The 20,787-nt window shown below is 37.3% G+C and overlaps 1 protein-coding gene across 1 annotated transcript; it reads right to left on the bottom strand.

The window, feature by feature from the left end:
- Positions 1–17,064: 17,064 nt before the first annotated feature.
- On the bottom strand, positions 17,065–20,081 carry LOC135768470 (uncharacterized). The gene has a single exon (XM_065277694.2). The coding sequence runs from the start codon at positions 20,069–20,071 to the stop codon at positions 17,957–17,959; it is 2,115 nt and encodes a 704-aa protein (XP_065133766.2). The 5' UTR covers positions 20,072–20,081; the 3' UTR covers positions 17,065–17,956.
- Positions 20,082–20,787: the final 706 nt, after the last annotated feature.

Genomic DNA, 20,787 nt, shown 5'->3' with positions numbered 1-20,787 from the left:
TTGCTACATCAAACAAATAAATTAATTGTGGCAGGCCGAGACCAATAAGAAGCGTATACGTCATCTCAGATAAGAAGTGTTTGATCTTACTGTATAAAAATGGAGTCAGATGTTGGGAGGGCAGATGATCTTTGAGCACCTCTTTGAGGGGTGTGGATTGTGTCACTTTGTTGGCTTGAGCGAATAAAGTAATTTTTGTTTGGCACCTGGAACCTTTGTCTCCTGAGTATTTTTTCTTATGAAGATTCAAGCTAAGACTTTTTGCCACAACAAAGTCTAGAGAGGACATGCACTATTATTATTTTGCTTGCTTGTTTTCTCGTGATCACGACATGATAATCCAAATGTCATAATGTAATTCCTGTCTATAATATTTAGTGTATTTTGAAGTGGACTGCACTATTATTATTTTTGCTTGCTTGTTTACTCGTGATCACGACTTAATCCAAGTAAAATCTAATTTGTTCATCAATGCTAATTTAGCAAAATATGCTCTTTACAAACAAAACAACACGTTCTATCGAAGTATCGAAGGACTATAAACAATCCCAAAAGAGGCATAAGGGTCTAATCTAGCGAAACGATTGTCATTTTTGACAAGAAAAATAAAAAATATGCACTTTTAAACCACAACTTCTCGTCTAGGTCCCGTCGTGATGCGCCAGCGTGACCCCAAGCAATACGTCATGACGTCAAAAGGTCACAGAGGACGAACACGAAACTCCGCCCCAGTGTTTACAAGTGGGTTGAAAGAGGACCGTTCCTACGTTGTTGTATGTCAACTGATACTAATTAATGTCTTTGTGTCAGTTTATTGTTTACAATGGTCTGCAAATGTGCGTTTTATATATGTAACACGTGACCTCCCTACGTCACTACGCATTTACGTTAGGTCGCGCTGGACCGGACCTAGACGAGAAGTTGTGCTTTAAAAGTGTATATTTGTTATTTTTCTTGTCAAAAATGACAATCGTTTCGCTAGATAAGACCCTTATGCCTCGTTTGGGATCATTTATAGAACTTTGAAACTCCGTTGAAAAAAACTGTTTCGTGTTGAGTTAAGTGTTAAGTGTTGGTGTCCATTAAAGTCCATTAAAATTAGAAAAATCCTGCAATGTTTTCCTCAAAAAACATAATTTCTTCTCGACTGAACAAAGAAAGACATCAACATTTTGGATGACATGGTGGTGAGTAAATTATTTGGATTTTTCTTTTTAAAAAATTGAATATTCCTTTAAAATTCAACAAAGAATTATACAATTTCTAAATATTTTTACAGAAAACAAGACAAAAATACTAAGTAAGAAAGTCATTGTAGAATTTTTTACCCAGAAATCATTTCAATGAGATTCAAATCTTTTACCACCGTGTTATGTAAAGGTAATGCAGTCTATTGTACACAAATGGTTAACAGATCTCGTTTTCTGCAATGAGTCCCGTCTCACATTGCTTTATGATTGGCTTTGTCTTTATCTGAGGTTTCTCTTCCATGTGAATTTTCATGTGTTTTGTAAGGTCGCTTTTAATTCTGAAACTCTTTCCACACAGATGGTAGGTTTCTCTCCAGTGTGAATTCTTGTGTGTCTCTTAAGACTCCCTTCACTTGTGAATCTCTTTTCACATTGAAAACATATGTAAGGTTTCTCTCCAGTGTGAATTCTTGTGTGAGTCTCAAGTCCACGTTTATCTACGAAACTCTTTCCACACTGAAGACATGCGTGAGGTTTCTCTTCAGTGTGAATTTTCATGTGTGCTGTAAGGTTGTGCTTAAATCTGAAACTTTTTTTACACTCATGACATTTAAACGATTTCTCTCCCGTGTGAATTGTCATGTGTTTCTTAAGAGTGTCTTCACTTGTAAAACTCTTTCCACACTGAAGACATATGTAAGGTTTCTCTCCAGTGTGAATTCTTCTGTGAGTCTCAAGTCCACGTTTATCTCTGAAACTCTTTCCACACTGAAGACATGCGTGAGGTTTCTCTCCTATGTGAATCTTCATGTGTTTTGTAAGGTTGCTTTTAAAGTTAAAACTTTTTTTACACTCATGACATGTGAACGGTTTCTCTACGGTGTGAATTGTCATGTGTTTCTTAAGAATCCCTTCACTTGTAAAACTCTTTCCACACTGAGTGCATGTGTAAGGTTTCTCTCCAGTGTGAATCCTCATGTGTTCTTCAATGTGAAGTTTTCTTCTGAAACTCTTTCCACACTGAAGACATACGTGAGGTCTCTCTCCAGTGTGAATCTTCATGTGTTTTGTAAGGTTGCTTTTAAAGTTAAAACTCTTTCCACACTGAAGACATATGTAAGGTTTCTCTCCAGTGTGGATTCTTGTGTGAATCTCAAGTCCACTTTTATCTCTGAAACTTTTTTCACACTGAGGACAAGAGTGAGGTTTCTCTTCCATGTGAATTTTCATGTGTGTTGTAAGGTTGCTTTTAATGTTAAAACTTTTTTTACACTCATGGCATGTAAATGGTTTCTCTCCAGTGTGAATCCTCATGTGAATATCAAGTCCACTTTTATCTATGAAACTCTTTCCACACTGAAGACAAGCGTGACTTTTCTCTTCCATGTGAATTTTCATGTGTCTTGTAAGGTTGCTTTTAATTCTGAAACTCTTTCCACACAGATGACAAGTGTAAGGTTTCTCTCCAGTGTGAACTGTTAAGTGTATCTTAAGTTGACTTGTATATGGGAACCTCTTGTCACAATGCTGGCACGCGTGTGGCTTTTCCCCACCATGAGCTTTCTTGTGCCGGGTTCGATTGAGAGGTGAAACTCTTTCCACACTGTTGACATGTGAAAGGTTTTCCTCACTGTGAGTCCTCTTGTGATCTGCAGAGCGTTCATCTTCACTGAAACTATTTTCACACTTTATGTCTTCTGTCTTCAGAGTTTCTTTCAGTGAAACATTATGGTTTATTTTTACAATCTGATGTTTCTCGTCCACTTCAGCTTGACTCTCCTCTTTCACTTCCATCATATCTAAAATGAAGACAGTAAATAGTTCATATTGATAAATCAGAGTGACAAAACACATTTGAGATGTCATGTTATTTTTTAATGTGAAGCACAGACGTCGTTAGGAACTTTTAAGGGGGCTTTAAACCCCCTCAAAATTCTTCTCAGCCCCCTAAAAGTTTTGCTATGTTAGCTTCATAAACTGTACAGGGTTTTCGTGATCGTTTTTAAGTCCCCTTTAAATTTCAGTTGAAAACAGCAGCAGAGCAGACTTCGGCTCTTTCCAGTCTGCGACTTTCAGCACATTCAGCCCATCTATGCAATACAGTGTAATTCTCCAATAAGGTGCCATAGCTACAGGGTTGTCTGGGGTGTCCAAATTTAATACGTTACTTTCACTCCCTCCAATAATTAATTTCCTGTTAATTGACGTGTTAATTTCGACGTGCTGCAGCACAGCACATTGTTAAAAACAAATATTAAGAAAATATTTACATACATTGCACATTTTACATAATAATTTCATAGTAGGCTGGATTAGGAGCTAATCACACCAAATGCGCTTTAAAGGCTTGGAAACGCAAGGCGCGACGCACTGCCTTTTAAAAAAAAAAAAATATTATACTTAACAATAATTAAGTATTGTTTAGAAATAGTGAAAACTGGTATCTTATTATAAGCACCTTTTGTACTATTCCCTCCCTATGACACATAGCTTTTATTATTTTCTAATCTTTATAAGTCGCTTTAGAGAAAAGTGTTTGCTAAATGCCTAAGTAAATGAAATGCAGAGTTGATCACAATGGGCATTGTTAAGACAGTTTTTTGGGGGGAGGGGGGTTGTTTTCTTTCATGGAGTTGTATGGACCTCGTAAATTAGCCTTGGCCACCCCGTTTAATTCCAGCTGACACTGTTCATATGTAGGTTTAACCTTACACTGCATTCAAACTATTTTTTATTTATTATTACAATAAATAATAATATATAAAGATTGACAGGCCACCAACCTATTTGTTCCTCAGTATCTTCATTCTTTATTCTGCATGGTTGTGGATCTGTCATCTTCTCAAGCTCCTCTTTCACCAGCATCAACATTATGTCATGAAGATTTCAGTTGTCACACATGGAGTGATTTCTCTGTGTGTTTGACTCCAGCATTTATTGGTGGATTGTTGTAGGAGGAGCTTCACTGAAGGTCTCAATCACTTTCACTTGTGGGTGTGGCTGGAGATGAAAAAGAGGCATTAAAAGTTTGGGCGTTTAACTTTAATTAATTCTTTCATTGAATAACACAAAGGCATAATAAACATTATTATAGTTATTATAATAGTGGTTGCATTTAGGTAACTGATTTACTGGCTAGCTAGCTACTGTATAAACACATTTTGGTATTTGCTAGTTAAACTATACCATAGATCAAATATATTTATCCAAGCTTTATCTTCCAAACTTTATCTAAAATAGCAGTAAATCTTGTTGTTTTAAACAAAATTATGCTGCAGGATTTTTTTTCCTGTTATAACTAGGAGTGGGCGATATGACCAAAAAAGGTGTAAAATGATTTAGTCAAGAGCAGTGAGAGATTAATAAGAAGTGGATACGCAGCTTTCACGTTTTTCTCACAAACTAACAGTGCGCGCATATAGCTCTACAGTTTGTGTTTCAATGGCTTAAAATCACTTGATTTAATTGTTTAAATGCGTGTACAGATGTTAAATTTTCATGAACACACGCACAACATTTTGATGTTGGCGCATAACCTCAATAGAGACAATGGTCCAAAATCTTTGTAGCAGTTGACTTATTTTTGCTGGTTTATCATAGCCGGCCCACCCCTATGTTAGATCTGGTCTCTACACCACAGAAAAAATAAAACGATCCAGCCCCGGACACCAGATCACGTCAGAAAATATAAGTTTACTTTGTTAAAGTATCTGTCAGATATAAGGCTGATCAATTGTTGATGAGGAGAGCATAAACAGAGTCGTAAACAGAATCGTGAGACGGAGGTTTAAGATGATAAAATAGAACTTCTAATAATAAAAATTCTAATAAAAAGTAAGACAGAGACAAGCGGGATATTGCTGACTGTTTACAAAGCAAGACGCTACTTTCCAAAAACTCATTTTCATCGAGAACTCAACTGATGCTATTTCGAAGGACATTGATACCTACTGTTTACTGTCCTTGTATCAGTCTACAAATCTTTCATTCAGTGAATTGTTTCTATTGTTTTGTGGATCAGACAGCCCTATTCAGTTTAAGCAACCACAAGGGATAGGGCACATTAACACCTCTTCAGCCTGGTTATGGCCTTCTAATTGTTATTCTTTTGTCTGTATTATAATTACTCACACATTTATATTCAGAGTGTTTTAATAAAAACAATAAACTCAACATCATTAATATATAATGCTCGTTTAGGCGCTTGCTTTTAGCTATTTCTGTGTTGCTAGCGGAGGACGTGCACGGACCTCGCACACTTTTAAAAATTAATGCAATAAGCATTTCTGGTAGACTAAAGCAATACTTCACTTCTTACTATGTTTGATTGAAGTTTGCATTTGCTGAAATTTATTTTTGCTTCAAGTTCGCTACTGTTTAGTACTGTTCACTTGAATGCTTTCTTTTTAAATCATAAAAACCTTTATGTTTAGTTATAAAATCAATATTAACCTATTAATCATATTAATATGTTGTAGGGGGGAGATAGAACAGTATAAGACTTTCCCAAACACATTTTTATAGGTTAAAAAATAGTGTCTGTTATAGTTGCCAGCAAAGGACCCAGGTATGACTTTTTGTCAATATCGCACACCCCTAGGCTGCGTAAATGCGCAAAGGTAAGCTATTATTAGAGTAATAAGTTATTTTACACTTTTATGCGCATGCCCAGTTACATGATTGGTCATGTTTCATGCGTTTATGGTGGTGTATAGTGTGGATGAAGATTCTTTTTAAAATGCCAGTATAAACGAGGATCGTTTTCATTTTAAAATGCCGTTTTAAAACGCAAATGGTCGAATATAAACAGGGCCTGAGACGCGCGCACGATGCAGTGGAGGCTCGCGTTGCGGACCAAGCGCCAACTTTTACCAGAGAGAGCGCAAAAGCTGATGGATTTGCGAATGCACGGGACGCAGTCTGGGCGCATGCACGCACACTTTGGAAAGGATAAAACAATTGCATGGAAGTGACCGAAGAGATTTAAAGTGCGTGTGCACACTCTCTGGGCAAGAGCGGAGAAAAAATTCATAGCGCATACCTGAAAGCACACGTCCCAGTTTTGTCCGAAATCAAAGGAAACCCACAAGTGGAGAGGTTCGCGCATCATTTTAATGTAGGCTACTTTGTGCAAAAATAATACCCTCTCGACATTTGCCATTTAAAGTCTTAAAACACTTTTAACAGAAACCATGATCAAGCATATACATTTTAATGCTGTTGTTAATAAATATTTAAAGTGTTTGTCTTGTGTTTTCAACGTTGTGTTTATCTTTTTAGTTAATCTTCTACACCGCGCTCCACTGTTAATATATTAAAGTTAATCTATTTATGCCTTTCTAGCATGTTTTTTATGCACCTAAATATATGATATGATCTATACTGATATTAACAGCTAAATAATGTAGTCTTAACTTGGGTGGTCATTCTGCATTTGAAAGTCAATCTGCATCTAATCTAGCTAAATCGAGTACATTTACTCAGTCATTTTAGGATGCCATAGTCAAGTTTAATCATATAAAATGTATTTTACCAGCAACAAAATTGTGGCCAGTGAAAATGCTGAGTAGGTAATAACTTTGGAAAACAACTAGCCACTTTGGCTGGTGAGCAAAAAAGTTATTGTCAAGCCCTGTACGCAACATACAATAAAACTCACATTTGAAATAAAAAAGCTCATAACACAAAAAGACATGATGAGAAAACAGCAGTAAGGCTTCAATGTAAATGTATGATTTTGTCAGACAATTATAAATCGAGTTTATATATCAGGATTTCAGCCGAGTTAAAGGAACAGCTGGTTGGATTAAACCCAAGGTGTGACTGCATCGTGTTTACTCACTACTTTATAGTCGACTCGTTTTTATGTCTGACAACAGAACAGATAATAAAAAAACAGGATTATTCTCTCCAACAAATGCATCATTTAAAATTTGTTTATCATATAAATTTATTAACTAACATTGACGAACAATGAATGAGCAATAATAATAATAATAATAAATATAGGGGAAACACTGTGGTTAGATTGCGGTTACCATGGTTTTACTACAGTAACCATGTTTTTTTAACCATGGTTAATTTTCGTAAGGGTCTCTTTATTTTATTCAACATTTCCAGCTGTCTAACATATATTTTGATAATAATGCTAAAAAATATAAAATATTAGTTACATTATTCAGTCATTTCAAAATAACACCTAAATGGACATTATCTGCTATTGTTATTTTTAAACAAGTAAATTCGTGTTTGGGAGAAAACAAGCAGCTGAAGTTTGTTTTCCCTACGGTACTTCCGGTCAAAGCCACTATCTTGCGATATAGGCATATCTGTGACGCTTTAGCGGTTTACCTCTGCAGTGCAAGTAATGATATTTTGCATAATTTTATATAGCTATGCACAGTTATAATATGTCTTTGTCTTTATTGTGTCTTTAGGTAAAGAGAATAGGGGTCCTCAAATGACCACACTACACATGATAAAACCTACTAAAGCTTGCTGGAGCAAGCCACTGACTCGGTCACAGCATAAACTGGTAATGTAACTGCAGTCCTCCATTATGATAAAATTTTTGATTTTCATTTAAACTTGCATTTATGTATTTATCAGACTTTTATCCTAAGCAACTTATAGATAGAGGATAGAGGAACATAAGTAATTTGTCACACAGAGCCAACAGTATTCATTGTGTGCAATGCCAGGTCGATTAGAAAGATGGATAGATTAGGACTAGGAACATGTTGATTGTCAATAATTGAACATTTCTATTCTCATAACAGGTGACTCAAGCTCTTTCAGTAAAACCCCATTCACACAGACCTCTGGTCCCAGAAAATACCCGTAAAATTGCCAGACAAGCGTCTGTGTGAACAAAAACTCGTTCCGTTAATCTTCTGGGATCGTTGCCGGAAAGAGGACCTAGTAAGATCCGCGGGTAACCCTCTGTGTGAACAAGAATGCCGTAAAGGGTGTGTCGAAGTGAGGACGCGCGCGTCATCATCACAACACAAGTTATGGTTCAGCTCCTTACAGCGAGAGATAACATGCATATAAACATTCACCACGAGAAATGTTGCAAACTAGATTGAAGCAGTTATCAGGAAATGATATATGAGACGCATAAACAATGACGCACGTGCCGTAGTGAGGACACGCGTGTCATGGCAACATGAAGTTTAAAATGAGGGATTTACAACATTCACGACGAGAAATGTCAGCATACTGGACTGAAGCAGATATCAGGTAAGTTAGCTCGTTACTTACTGCTTTGAAACGGAGATCATTCAGCAGCGTCACGTGCTCATTTGAGCTATAATAAACGAAAATACCCGCATGTCATCCCAACGAGATATATCGTTCAGCTCCTCAAAATGCGGGTTTTAAATGCATATAAACAATCATGATGAGAAATGTCTAAAAACTGTATCAAAGCAGAAATCAGGGAGCTTGTCAAATATCCACTCTGAAGCTGAGATCATTCACCAGCATAGAACTGTGCGTTCACGCGCTCCTTTGTAGTCTTATCATAAACAAAAATGCACGCAAGTTGTTTCTGGAGAGAGAAATAATATATAATATGCAAACTTCAGACGCTGCGTAGAAGAGAGGGCGGGACTTTCAATAGGTCGCGTGTCTTTCCGGGACCGTCACATGCCGGGTAAACTTGGCAGTGTGAATGTAAAAAAATCTAACTATTCCGGAAAAATCCAGGATGCATATCCCGTGTATTTTACAGAATTTCTGTGTAAAACGGGCTTAAGTAAGAAGAAACACTGGCATAAAATATATTAAACCATAAACAATTAAAAAACATAAAAGTAGAATTTATTTTTTCCTATTTTTCTCCTCAAATTATTGATGTTCCATTAGGTTTGTTCGACTTCATGTGGCACTGCAAGAACCGACAGGCGGATGACGTCATAGTAACGTGAGAGCTATTCGAAATTAGATTTCTCCATATGGTTCTCGAAACAAACTCACGGTACTTTAACGTCATCCGCCTGTCTTTTCTTTAGGCGCTGCATGAAGTTGAACAACCCTCTCGTCTCTTCCTTGTGTCCTCCTCAGTGACACACCCTTGAAAATACAGCAGGCATGTATTCGCCATTTTACTCAATCTTTAAACAGTGGCGGAGCTAGACTTTTAAAACAGGGGTTGCAAAGGGGTGGCGAGGTATTATTTTGGGGGGTCAATATACAAAGTGTTCAAGTACACTGTATATAGATTAAATTAAAGTTGTTTCTTTTCCAAAATGTACACAATTATATATGTATTAAGTATACAGCAAAAATAGAACAACTGGGATCTGTTTGAACCTGATCTGCACCTGACTTTTGCTTCTTTAGAAAGAAGTTGGTAATATCGTCCCTATAGTTACACACCTCATGAAGAAACCAAAATTTTGAACAATTTGCTTGTTATTATTTACCATAAGTACACCGTTACTAATAATACAAATATTAAAATAATACACTACGACAAAATCTGAGTATATTGAGGTCTAGCCTATTTGACAACACAAGGAAAATTGCTTACAGACATCTAGACATGTTATGTTAAGGGAGGAGGGAACTAGTTCCCGTTAACTTTAATGTACTTATGTAAATAGACTTCTGTCCCTCACATTAAGCTATGGAATGGCTTCAGATGACTTTGTGAAATTATAATCCAACCCTCTCAGACCCAAGTCACCCAAACTGACGTTTAAAAAGCGTGAGGCGCCGAAAAAAGCGCGCTGTTTACAACCCTGTTCTATATCCACGGTCGTTTTATTAAGTTCAATATGTTGCATTACACGTGACAATATGAATAAGCCTACCCGATTGTTGCTGAACATTTGCTAACGACAAGTTTTTTATTGTTTTAAGCATCTTCACGAAGGCGTGACAGTATTTGTCAGTTTCACAAGACTAGTAATGCTCATTGAAGTATTACTGCTAGGCACTACAGTGCAATGTCTTCCTTACTTCCCGTTAAAACAGTACTTCGTTTAATTTAATACCAATAAAAGCCGTACATACCAACAAAACGCTCTTCATCGATCATGTGCGTGTTGGCGCGTTATGTTTTGGAGTACGAGCTGCGTGTCAGCTTAACCAATAGGCTTGTTCGACGTCATGCGGCGCCGCGAGAATAGACAGCTGCATTACGTCAAAGTACCGCGAGAGTGATTCACGAAATCATACGGAGGAGTTTGCTTTTAAATCGCTCTCGCGGAACTTTGACATCTTCCGGCAGTCGGTTCTTGCAGCGCCGCATGAAGTCGAACAAGCGTAATGAAAAGATAGCAGCAACACCACGCTTGTGCGTGCTGCGTAGGATGCATTCACGTCCGCTGGGAGATTTGAGAAATGTTCGTAAAAATCAAACGAAGTAATGTTTTCAGCGGGGTGGCAACAGGGGTGGCAAGGACTTCGTCTGGGGTGGCAATTGCCACCCCAAATAGCCCTCTGGCTCCGCCACTGTCTTTAAAGTGCAATTGTTACGACCACTACTTTCAGGGCTCCAGACTGCCCCCAAATGGTGGCATTTTGCCCCTAAATTTGAGAGTGTGCCACTGAATTTTACATCCAGTCGCACATGTGCAACCAGTAAATTTGACCTTTTTTTCCAAAAGCGCACAATAAAATGTGACACTGAATTTGAAACAGCACATTGTAATTTCTGCATCTATCATCAAGTATTTATTAGTAATACAGTGGAAATTAGTAGAAATGTGAATATTTGGTTAGCATGTTGATTTACAGTGTGTGCCCCTAAATTTTCTGGTTGCGCCCCTAAAATTTTCAGTTGGGGGCCACTGTGCTCCTAGTGAAAAAAGTTAGTCTGGAGCCCTGACTTTTGTTTCTCTACAGCAGGGTTCCCCAAATCTTAGCCTGGAGGGCCGGAGCACTGCAGAGTTTAGCTCCTACCCTGAACAAACACACCTGAGCAAGCTAATCAAGGTCTTCATGATCACTAGAAAATCACAGGTAGGTAAGTTTGGTTAGGGTTGGACCTAAACTCTGTAGTGCTCCGGCCCTCCAGGGTAAGATTTGGGTAACCCTGCCCTACAGCTTCCTCTGCTAGTTCTTCGAGCAATCTTTCTGGAAGTTTTGGTTCATGATGGCGATTTTGCAATCCGCAACCTTGCGCTTACATGCAGTTGCTTTAACAACATTGTGTGCAAGGAATTTTGTGTTTCTGGCAAATTTTTCGGTGGCTGGACAGTAGGTTTTATTAGTGTCTTATTAACCATCTTACTTGATATCATTGTTAGGTAAAAACGGCTGTGTGTGTTTCTTTCACAATTAACATATAACATTGGTCAGTACTAGGGCTGCACGATTCAAGCTAAAATGTGAATCACGATTTTTTCCATGGGAATTGAGATCCCGATTCTCTCACCCGATTCTCTTTTTTTTTTTTTACAAAAACATTTATTATGCACTTAACAAAAAAAAAACGTGCTACAGGACTTTCAGTTATAATAACGTTTCTTAAAAGTCTCTCTTATTTTAGACCCCTTAAAATTTAGATTAATTTAAAAAAATTTAACGTTAGCTGTTAAATTGCACCTGTGCTTTTTGTACTATCAAACTGGCCAACCTTAAAACTTTAAAAACACTAACGTTAAACCTTTAAAAGACTAAACGATCAACATTTTGAGTTCATGTAACAATTCATGTAACAATGTTCCCCTCATGCTAAAAACCCTTTCTAATGGGGAACGCACAGAGGCCGTTTCTCAATGTGAAGGCTGTAGCATCTATGGAGGTCGCATTTCTAAACTGCGCATCATAATTTCAGAATATTAACAATTAACGTTATAAAGATGACTAATATTTTTAGTTAATAATAAATTGTTGAAGTATGTTTATGACTTGCGAATGTAATGCTCCGTTAACTCAAATGAACCAGGCTTGATGACGTATACAGCCTGCATATGCGCCCTCCGGAGGTTCCAGCCTTCCGATTAAGGTAGGTCCTGAGGTAAATAATTTCCTTGCCTTCTTTCGGAACCATTGTTGTTGCATCTTCAGTTTCTCCGTCGCCACCAGGATTTTCCACAATGACGCTCGTTAATCCTCTCTTTTTGGTGAAAATTGCCGCTCCAAATCCACCAAGTACACGACTGTGTTTAGGTCTGCCGCCTTGTCATACGTCACGCGAGTGACAGCGGAACGCCGCAAATGAGATGAGAGAGAGGAGAGAAACGATCGGGTCTGATTGGTGAATGAATAGTGTTAGGTTTTACCCTGTATGAGTGTGTGTTAGCAAGTTTGACTGATATTCTTGGATTGTAATCTAAACAGGGGCGTCAATTTGTGTTGAAAAGTGGTGGGGACAAAAGATCAGATGAAAAAACATTACAGCAGGACGGGAAAAATATTGAATAATGACCCATAAAAATGGGCAAAAACACACCATAAGCACACAACGCAACTTATGTGACCCTGGACCACAAAACCAGACATACACTGCAGAAAATGATTTTCAAGAAAAAAAATTCGTATTTTTGTCTTGTTTTCAGTAAAAATATCTAAACATTTTTAAATCAAGATGTAGTTTTTTAATGAGCAAAACGACCCAAGAAAATAAGTCTAGTTTTTAGACCAAAAATATCAAATTTAAGTGATTTTGTGCATTAAACAAGCAAAAAAATCTGCCAATGGAGTAAGCAAAATAATCTTGAAATTTTTATTAAACACTAAATTCAGGAATAATTTGCTTACCCCATTGGCAGATTTTTTTTGCTTGTTTTATGCTCAAAATCACTTAAATTTGATATTTTAGGTCTAAAAACTAGACTTAATTTATCTTAATTTAATAATTTTTTAGATATTTTTACTGAAAGCAAGACAAAAATACTAAGAATTTTTTTTTCTTGAAAATCATTTTTTGCAGTGTGCACTGCAAAAATGACTTTCCTACTTTTTCAGTAGAAATATCTAAAAATTCTTAAATTAAGATGCTTTCTCTTGATGTGCAAAATGACCTAAGAAAATAAGTCTAGTTTTTAGACCAAACATACAATTTAAGTGAATTTGAAATTTAAGTGATTTTGTGCATAAAACAAGCCAAAATAAAATCTGCCAATGGGTTTGAATTTTTCTTGAATTTAGTGTTTTTTTTAGAAAAAGGTTCAAGATTTTTTGCTTAACCCATTGGCAGATTTTTTTTGGCTTGTTTTATGCACAAAATCACTTAAATTTCATATTTTTGGTCTAAAACTAGACTTATTTTCTTGGGTCATTTTGCTCATCAAGAAAAAGCATCTTAATTTAAGAATTTTTAGATATTTCTACTGAAAACAAGACAAAAGTAGAAAAAGTAGGAAAGTCATTTTTGCAGTGTATGTCGCACAGGTATTGCTTGATTTTTCAGAACATTTTAACCAAATGCTTTAAAAAAGTGGTGGGGACAAAATCAGCCATTTCAAAAAGTGGTGGGGACATGTCCCCAGTGTAAATGACACCTATGAATCTAAATACGTGAACACGTAAACGCAGAATCTGAATACAGGGAAATACTGTATATGCAAGTGAATCGCCGTCATTTAAAATGAAGATCGCATACCTGTATGAATGGAGATCGTGATTCTTTTTCGATTAATCGTGCAGCCCTAGTCAGTACATTGTTGCTCTAAATGCAGTTGCTTGTGAATGAGATCAGTTTTTTTATACTTTTATCAGGTGTGGTGAACTGGAAAGCATTTAATGAGACCTACAGAACCCTGTACACGATTCCTTACTCAATATCCAGATGCCTCCAGTGTGCCACCATGTACAAGAATCATGGAGCAGGCTACAGAGGTAGAGGACAAAGATGCGTGTTGCAGGGTTTTAGTCCTGTGATGACTGCGAGGGATTTTGTGGAATCGACACATCGTTTTTATGAGGCTGGAGGAAAAGTAATCTAATTTGAAACTAGGGGGTGGTTTCCCAGACAGGGATTAGTTTAAGCAGGACTAGACCTTAGCTTAATTAGAAAATATAACTAGTTTTTACAAACATGCCTTACTAAAAACATTACTTGTGTGCATTTTGAGGCAAACCAAAGGGCACTGATGTATTTTAAGATATGTCAGTGCAAGTTGTTTTCAGTTTGGGCAGCTCTTACATTTATTTTAGTCTAGTACTAGTCTAATCCCTGTCCGGGAAACCGCCCCTAGACGTTTTTATTGCACACCTTTTAGAATATTTTGCACTTAACTGAGAATTTGTTTTTGGAATGTAACTATGCGATCAATAAACTGATCCTAATGTTGTTTTTGTTTTTTGTCACCTTTATCTCTTGTATATTAATTTCTACTTTTTAGTTTCTGTTTTAATTACACTTCTCTAAGAGAATATTACATTTCAAATAATTTGTTTTAAGTGTTAGACCATGAGTTTGGCTATATGGTTAGTCAATAAACTGATCCTAATGTTTAACTTTTTCTGAGTCATCATTTCAGGCCACATATTTTATTTATTATAATCCATTTTACAAGGTCAGTTAAATATCACATCAGTAATACATATAAAGCCCATTCTGTAAAAATATGACAAGTTAGACCAAACTAATCATGTGCTTTTATATTTGTACTGATGGGGGACGCTAATACACTTACAATAAAGTTAATTATAAATAACTTGCATAAACGCAATGTAAAATGCTGTCTATTGATCTGTGGAAGGTATTTGGTTTTAATGGTGCTCATCTGTTGATTTGGTGCAGTTATGTTACACTTTTAAAGCTTTTATGGAAAAGGCTTACACCATAATATAATAAAATTAGCTGTTTGCCTTATATAAATTAAATACATATCACTCTCGCTCTCTGTTGCGTGTTTTCTGTGTTATTTACATATTGAATCGCAACAACATACTGTTCTGGCATTAATGGTTTATGAATGATTCAAGATTACTTCATAGTTTTTGAATATTTTACACAATAAATAGTTTGTATCCCTTTGCATATTTATTTATTTTTCTGACTGAATTGCCCTTACAAAAATTAACCATGGTTTTACTGCAGTTAAAACAAAAAAACATGTTTACTGTAGTAAAACCATGGTAACCACAAAATAGTCATAATTTTGACAACCATGGTTTTCAAAAACCATATTTAAACCGTGTAGTAAAACCATGGTTTTGCTGATAGTAATCAATACACAAAAAAAACATGGTTACTACACTTTTACCACAATAAAACCATGGTTAATTTTCGTAAGGGTACATTATTTATATGTAACGTAGCCTCTTATGGAACGGCTGAAAATCCACAAGGGGGCGCATTTGTTCCTCAGACGTTGCACAATAAACATGACATCCGAATATATTCATTATAAATCGTGAATGAAAAGTGAGATTCGAACGAATGTCTGTTAGTGAACTTATTGTATACACTATTTATATCGTAATTCGGTCAGAAACTTCAAGATTGTGAGATGAACAAATCGTTTTGGATTAAAAGGCTTGGATATTCCATTTCCTTGGACTTTTGGGGATTTATGAACAATTTGTTTTGGACAATTTCACCGAAGCGGATAAAGGAAAGATTTTGAAGGTAAGTAAATATCCTAAATCGGCGCCGCCCGGTTCAGGTAACTAACAACTAGATTACAGTTTTATGACTGCTAAAAATCATATTATGCTTTCTGTGTGCACTTATTGGAATCCCGAAAGTCTAAGCTTTACAACGATGTGCCGCATGACCGTATATTTTGAAGATTTAATGCTTCAAAGTTACAATGACGTAATGCAGCCTCACGTGCAAGGGAGGGGGTGTGCCGTGTACGGCACAGTGTTCCTTATCAGGTTAAAGGCTCTCTAAGCGAATCTGCGAGACATTAGTTATTGTTGACGTTTGAAACTGTTTTCAAACAGACGGAGCGTAGCTAACTCCTCCCCCTCCCTTCCGTGCTTTCATGAACGCGTCCAACCCCAACCCCCACCCCCAAATCCTTTTTGTCATTTATTGGCTGGAATACTTTGTTTTGTTTTGTGATGCTAGGTTTGGCCACTTGTTGATACTGCCGTTTGTGAAGCCTGCACTGTAAAAAAATTCCGTAGAAATTCCAATGTTATTGCAGCTGGGTTGCCGGTAATTTACCGTCGATTTACATTTATGTAATTTACTGGCAAGAATTTGTTCAAAGTTCAATCAATTTTAAATATTAACAAGTATTTATCTTTACAGAATAAAACTATACAATAACAGCCTCATGCAAAGCATTCTGGGAACCAGAAGTCATCATCAACCTTTTTCTGTTTTTTGCTTCAGATTTTGTTTCCCAGAATGTTTTGCTTGATGCTGTTTTTTTAGTTTTACTCTATAAAGACAAAGACTTGTAAATGTTTAATGTTCATTTAACGTCGAACAAAATGTTGCCAGTTTAAAACATACATTTAAATCTACGGTAAATTACCGGCAACCCAGCTGCAATTTCTACGGAATTTTTTTACAATGTGGGCTGTCTACGGAGATCGCGTTTTTTTACAGTTTGATCAGCGGACAGGCAGCAAGCAGATAATGAGGAGATGTTTCCGATATGTAACAAAAAATGTTTTATGGTCTAAAACGCTTCAATTCACTTAGAGCGCCTTTAACGTTAGTTATCTGTCTTCCTTTTTAGCAACTTAAAATTATGCACATTTCTTTAGGCGAATTCGTAAAGAAAATGTTTCCATCCGCAATTAGGCACTCAGAAAAAGTGACATGCTGCATTATTTTTTATTCCTGTATTTTGTGGTACAAAGCAAAAACGCGCCCACTGGGCTTCTTCCTGACTTTAAAGATTGACAAAAGCACGAGCCAATGGCGTTTGAGTAAAAGCTGTGAGAGAGCATATGATTGGCTCATTGTTCTGAATGAATACGCCCTTCACTAAACGAGTAACTGTTTTGAGAGAGAGTGATCACTGAATGACTGGATCTCATGAAATGAATGATAGGGAGTCACGTACAGAAAGCGGACAATACAAACAATCTTATAAAAATTAATCTTGTGGTTTTATTTTAGTAATGTTACAGTAGTCATGTTTTGGCAGACTGATTGTATTTACCCTACTTTAGTTAGACAATGATTTTACAATCAAGGTTACTGTAATAAAAGGTTGTAATAGTGTTAAATATAGTATTACTACAAATATCTTGGCTACTGTAGTAAAACAGTAAATTTGTGGCTACTGTGATTTCTTTACATTTATGAATACATTTACATTTAGTCATTTTGTCCAAAGCGACTTAAAAATGAGGTAAACAATAGAAGCAATTATAGCAACAGCAATACAGAAGTGCACTGGAAATAGTCTCATCAAGTCCAACACAGTATAGATAGCCTAGGGTTGGTTGGTATTTTTTTAGGAATGTACAGATAAAGAGAACGAAAAAATAGAGAAAGATAGTAAGTCCTTTATTAGGAAGTAGATGGGTTTTTAGCCGATTCTTAAAGACAGCTACAGAGTCAGAAGATCGTGTCACGACCAGCAGATAATTCCACACTTGTGGAACAGCTCCTGAGAAGGTACGCGCTAGTGTTTTTTCCCTTTTTGAGATGGCACCACAAGCCGTCGCTGGGTGGCAGAGCGCAGGGATCGAGAGGGTACATAAGGCTGAATAATGATCAATAAAATAGTTTATTTATTCTCTCAGCTTGATTTTTCACAGATTTGAACAAATGATTTTGCTATCTGACATTTTATAGTAGTCTCTCGGAAAAACACGAATTTGTTCGATTATGGCATAAATTCACTCCATATTTCCCCCCAGTGAGCTTTCATGTGCCAGATAAGGGATGATCAAGAGGTGAAACTCTCTCCACACTGATGGTTAATGGTCTCTCCAGTGTGAATCCTCATGTGTGTGTTAAATTTACATTTATGTCTAAAACTCTTTGCACAGTGATGACAAGTGAGCGGTTTCTCTCCAGAGTGAATTGTCACGTGTGACTGAAGACACCTTTTGCTTGAAAAACTCTTTTCACACTGAGAGCATATGTAAGGTTTCTCTCCAGTGTGACTTCTCATGTGAATCTCAAGTCCACGTTTATAACCAAAACTCTTTTCACACTGAAGACATGCGTGAGGTTTCTTTTCACTGTGGGTTATCATGTGTCTATTAAGGTTGCTCAGGGCACCGAAACTCTTTTTACACTGAAGACACATGTAAGGTTTCTCTCCAGTGTGAGTTCTTATGTGAGTTTCAAGCCCAGTTTTATTCCTGAAACTCTTTTCACACTGAAGACACATGTAAGGTTTCTCTCCAGTGTGACTTCTTATGTGAGTTTCAAGCCCACTTTTTTTAATGAAACTCTTTTCACACTGAAGACATGCGTGAGGTTTCTTTTCACTGTGAGTTATCATGTGTCTCTTAAGGAGATGCTTTGTACTGAAACTCTTTCCACACTGTTGACACACATGAGGTTTTTCTCCTTTGTGAATTGTCATGTGTGCTGTAAGGCAACTCTTACTTCTGAAACATTTTCCACACTCATGGCAAGTAAACGGTTTCTCTCCAGTGTGAATTCTTGTGTGTATCTTAAGGTTACTTTCAACTCTGAAACTCTTTCCACAAAGATGACAAGTGAAAGGTTTCTCTCCAGTGTGAGTTTTCATGTGTGACTTAAGTCGACTTTTATCTGGGAAACTCTTGTCACAATGATGGCATGCGTGTGACTCCCCAGTGTGACTTTTTTTGTGCCGGCTTAGGTTTGATTGAAAGGTGAAACTTTTTCCACACTCATGGCACGTAAATGCTTTTTCTCCGGTGTGAATCCTCATGTGTGCTTTAACGTGAGATTTTGTTCTCAAACTCTTTCCACACAGATGACAAGTGTAAGTTTTCCCCCCCCTGTGAGTTTCCTTGTGCCGAATAAAGGCTGATTGAAAGATGAAACTCCTTTCACACAACTGACACGTGAATGGTTTCTCTCCAGTGTGAACTCTAATGTGTATCTTAAGTTGACTTCTATCTGGGAAACTCTTGTCACAGTGATGGCATGCGTGTGGGTTTTCCCCACTGTGAGTTTTCATGTGCTGGCTAAGGCTCAATTGAGAGGTGAAACTCTTTCCACATTGTTGGCAAGTGACCGTTTTTTCTCCGGTGTGGAGTGTCATGTGTCTCTTAAGAGTGTCTTCACTTGTGTAACTCTTTCCACATTGATGACAAGTGTAAGGTCTCTCCCCAGTGTGAACTCTAATGTGTATCTTAAGTTGACTTTTATCTGGGAAACTCTTGTCACAATGCTGGCACGCGTGTGGCTTTTCCCCACTGTGGGTTTTCTTGTGCCGGCTAAGGTTCGATTGAAAGTTGAAACTCTTTCCACACTGTTGACATGTGTAAGGTTTCTCTCCAGTGTGAGTTATCATGTGTTCCTTAAGTTGACTTCTATCTGGGAACCTCTTGTAACAATGATGGCATGCATGTGGGTTTTCCCCACTGTGAGTTTTCTTGTGCCGGTCAAGGTTCGACTGAAAGGTGAAACTTATTCCACACTGTTGACATGTGTAAGGTTTCTCTCCAGTGTGAGACCTGATGTGTCTCTTAAGTTGACTTCTATCTGGGAACCTCTTGTCACAATGCTGGCATGCATGTGGCTTTTCCCCCTTGTGAGTTTTCTTGTGCCGGTTAAGGTTCGATTGAAAGGTGAAACTCTTTCCACACTGTTGACATGTGAAAGGTTTATTCTCACTGTGAGTCCTCTTGTGATCTGCAGGGCATTCATCTTCTCTGAGACTATTTTCACACTTTATGTCTTCTGTCTTCAGAGTTTCTTTCTGTGAAACATTATGGTTTATTTTTAGAATCTGATGTTTCTCATCCACTTCAGCTTGACTCTCCTCTTTCACTTCCATCATATCTAAAATAAAGACAGTAAGTAATTTGTATTGATAAACCACAGTAACAAAACACATTTGAGATTGTCATATATCCACGTTACAGTGTTGGGCAATAGCGTCTCTACAATTAGCGGAGCTACTAGTTTAACTAAATTTTTCAGAATTTTGGTGGTAGCTTCACTAGTTCACTGAATCAAATAGCTTTTCAGTAGCTAAACTCTTTTTTTGACCAAGTAGTGCAGTAGCTTCCACATAAGCTACAATTTCACAAACATTTCTGAATTTGGGAATAAGCGCGTCCCGTTTTGAATCAAATTAGCATTCCTTCATAAAAACCATTCCCACCCGCATAGAGCTATTCTACCTCTTATTGGGTAATGTCACTGACATCATCAGTTTGATTAGTATGTTTAATACAGTCAGGGTCAGGTCAGGGCCAATCGGGGTCAAAGGGAAGGCGGGAGTGTTCAAAATATCGATACATCGCCATGGACGTCTGACGATGCACGCATCGATACAGCACCTTCCGTATCGATTCGGATGTACTTTTGAAAGTTAAGTGACGAATTTCTGTTGATCCATGATCCATATGGAAAGGACGCATGTGTCCCGCGGAGTACGTAGAGTTAAAGGTGGCGGGGTATACTTTCCCTTTGCGTGTCTGTCTTGCTGGCGCACGTGTCTGCATAGTGAGCCGCGTACTCGCGCTCTCTCTCTCTTGCGCACGCATTAAAGTCAATGAGTTTAGTATGAAAGCGCAGATATCTTAGCCTATACTACTGCAAAGGGCT

Source organism: Paramisgurnus dabryanus, chromosome 3, assembly GCF_030506205.2.
Source record: "Paramisgurnus dabryanus chromosome 3, PD_genome_1.1, whole genome shotgun sequence".
Lineage (NCBI taxonomy): Eukaryota > Metazoa > Chordata > Actinopteri > Cypriniformes > Cobitidae > Paramisgurnus > Paramisgurnus dabryanus.
Note: the sequence above shows the minus strand (reverse complement) of the source record. Positions and strands in the feature narration are given on the sequence as shown.

Excerpts from the sequence above, each read along its gene's own strand:
- LOC135768470 (XM_065277694.2), bottom strand. The coding sequence starts at position 20,071 with ATGTGTTTTGTTACTGTGGTTTATCAATACAAATTACTTACTGTCTTT.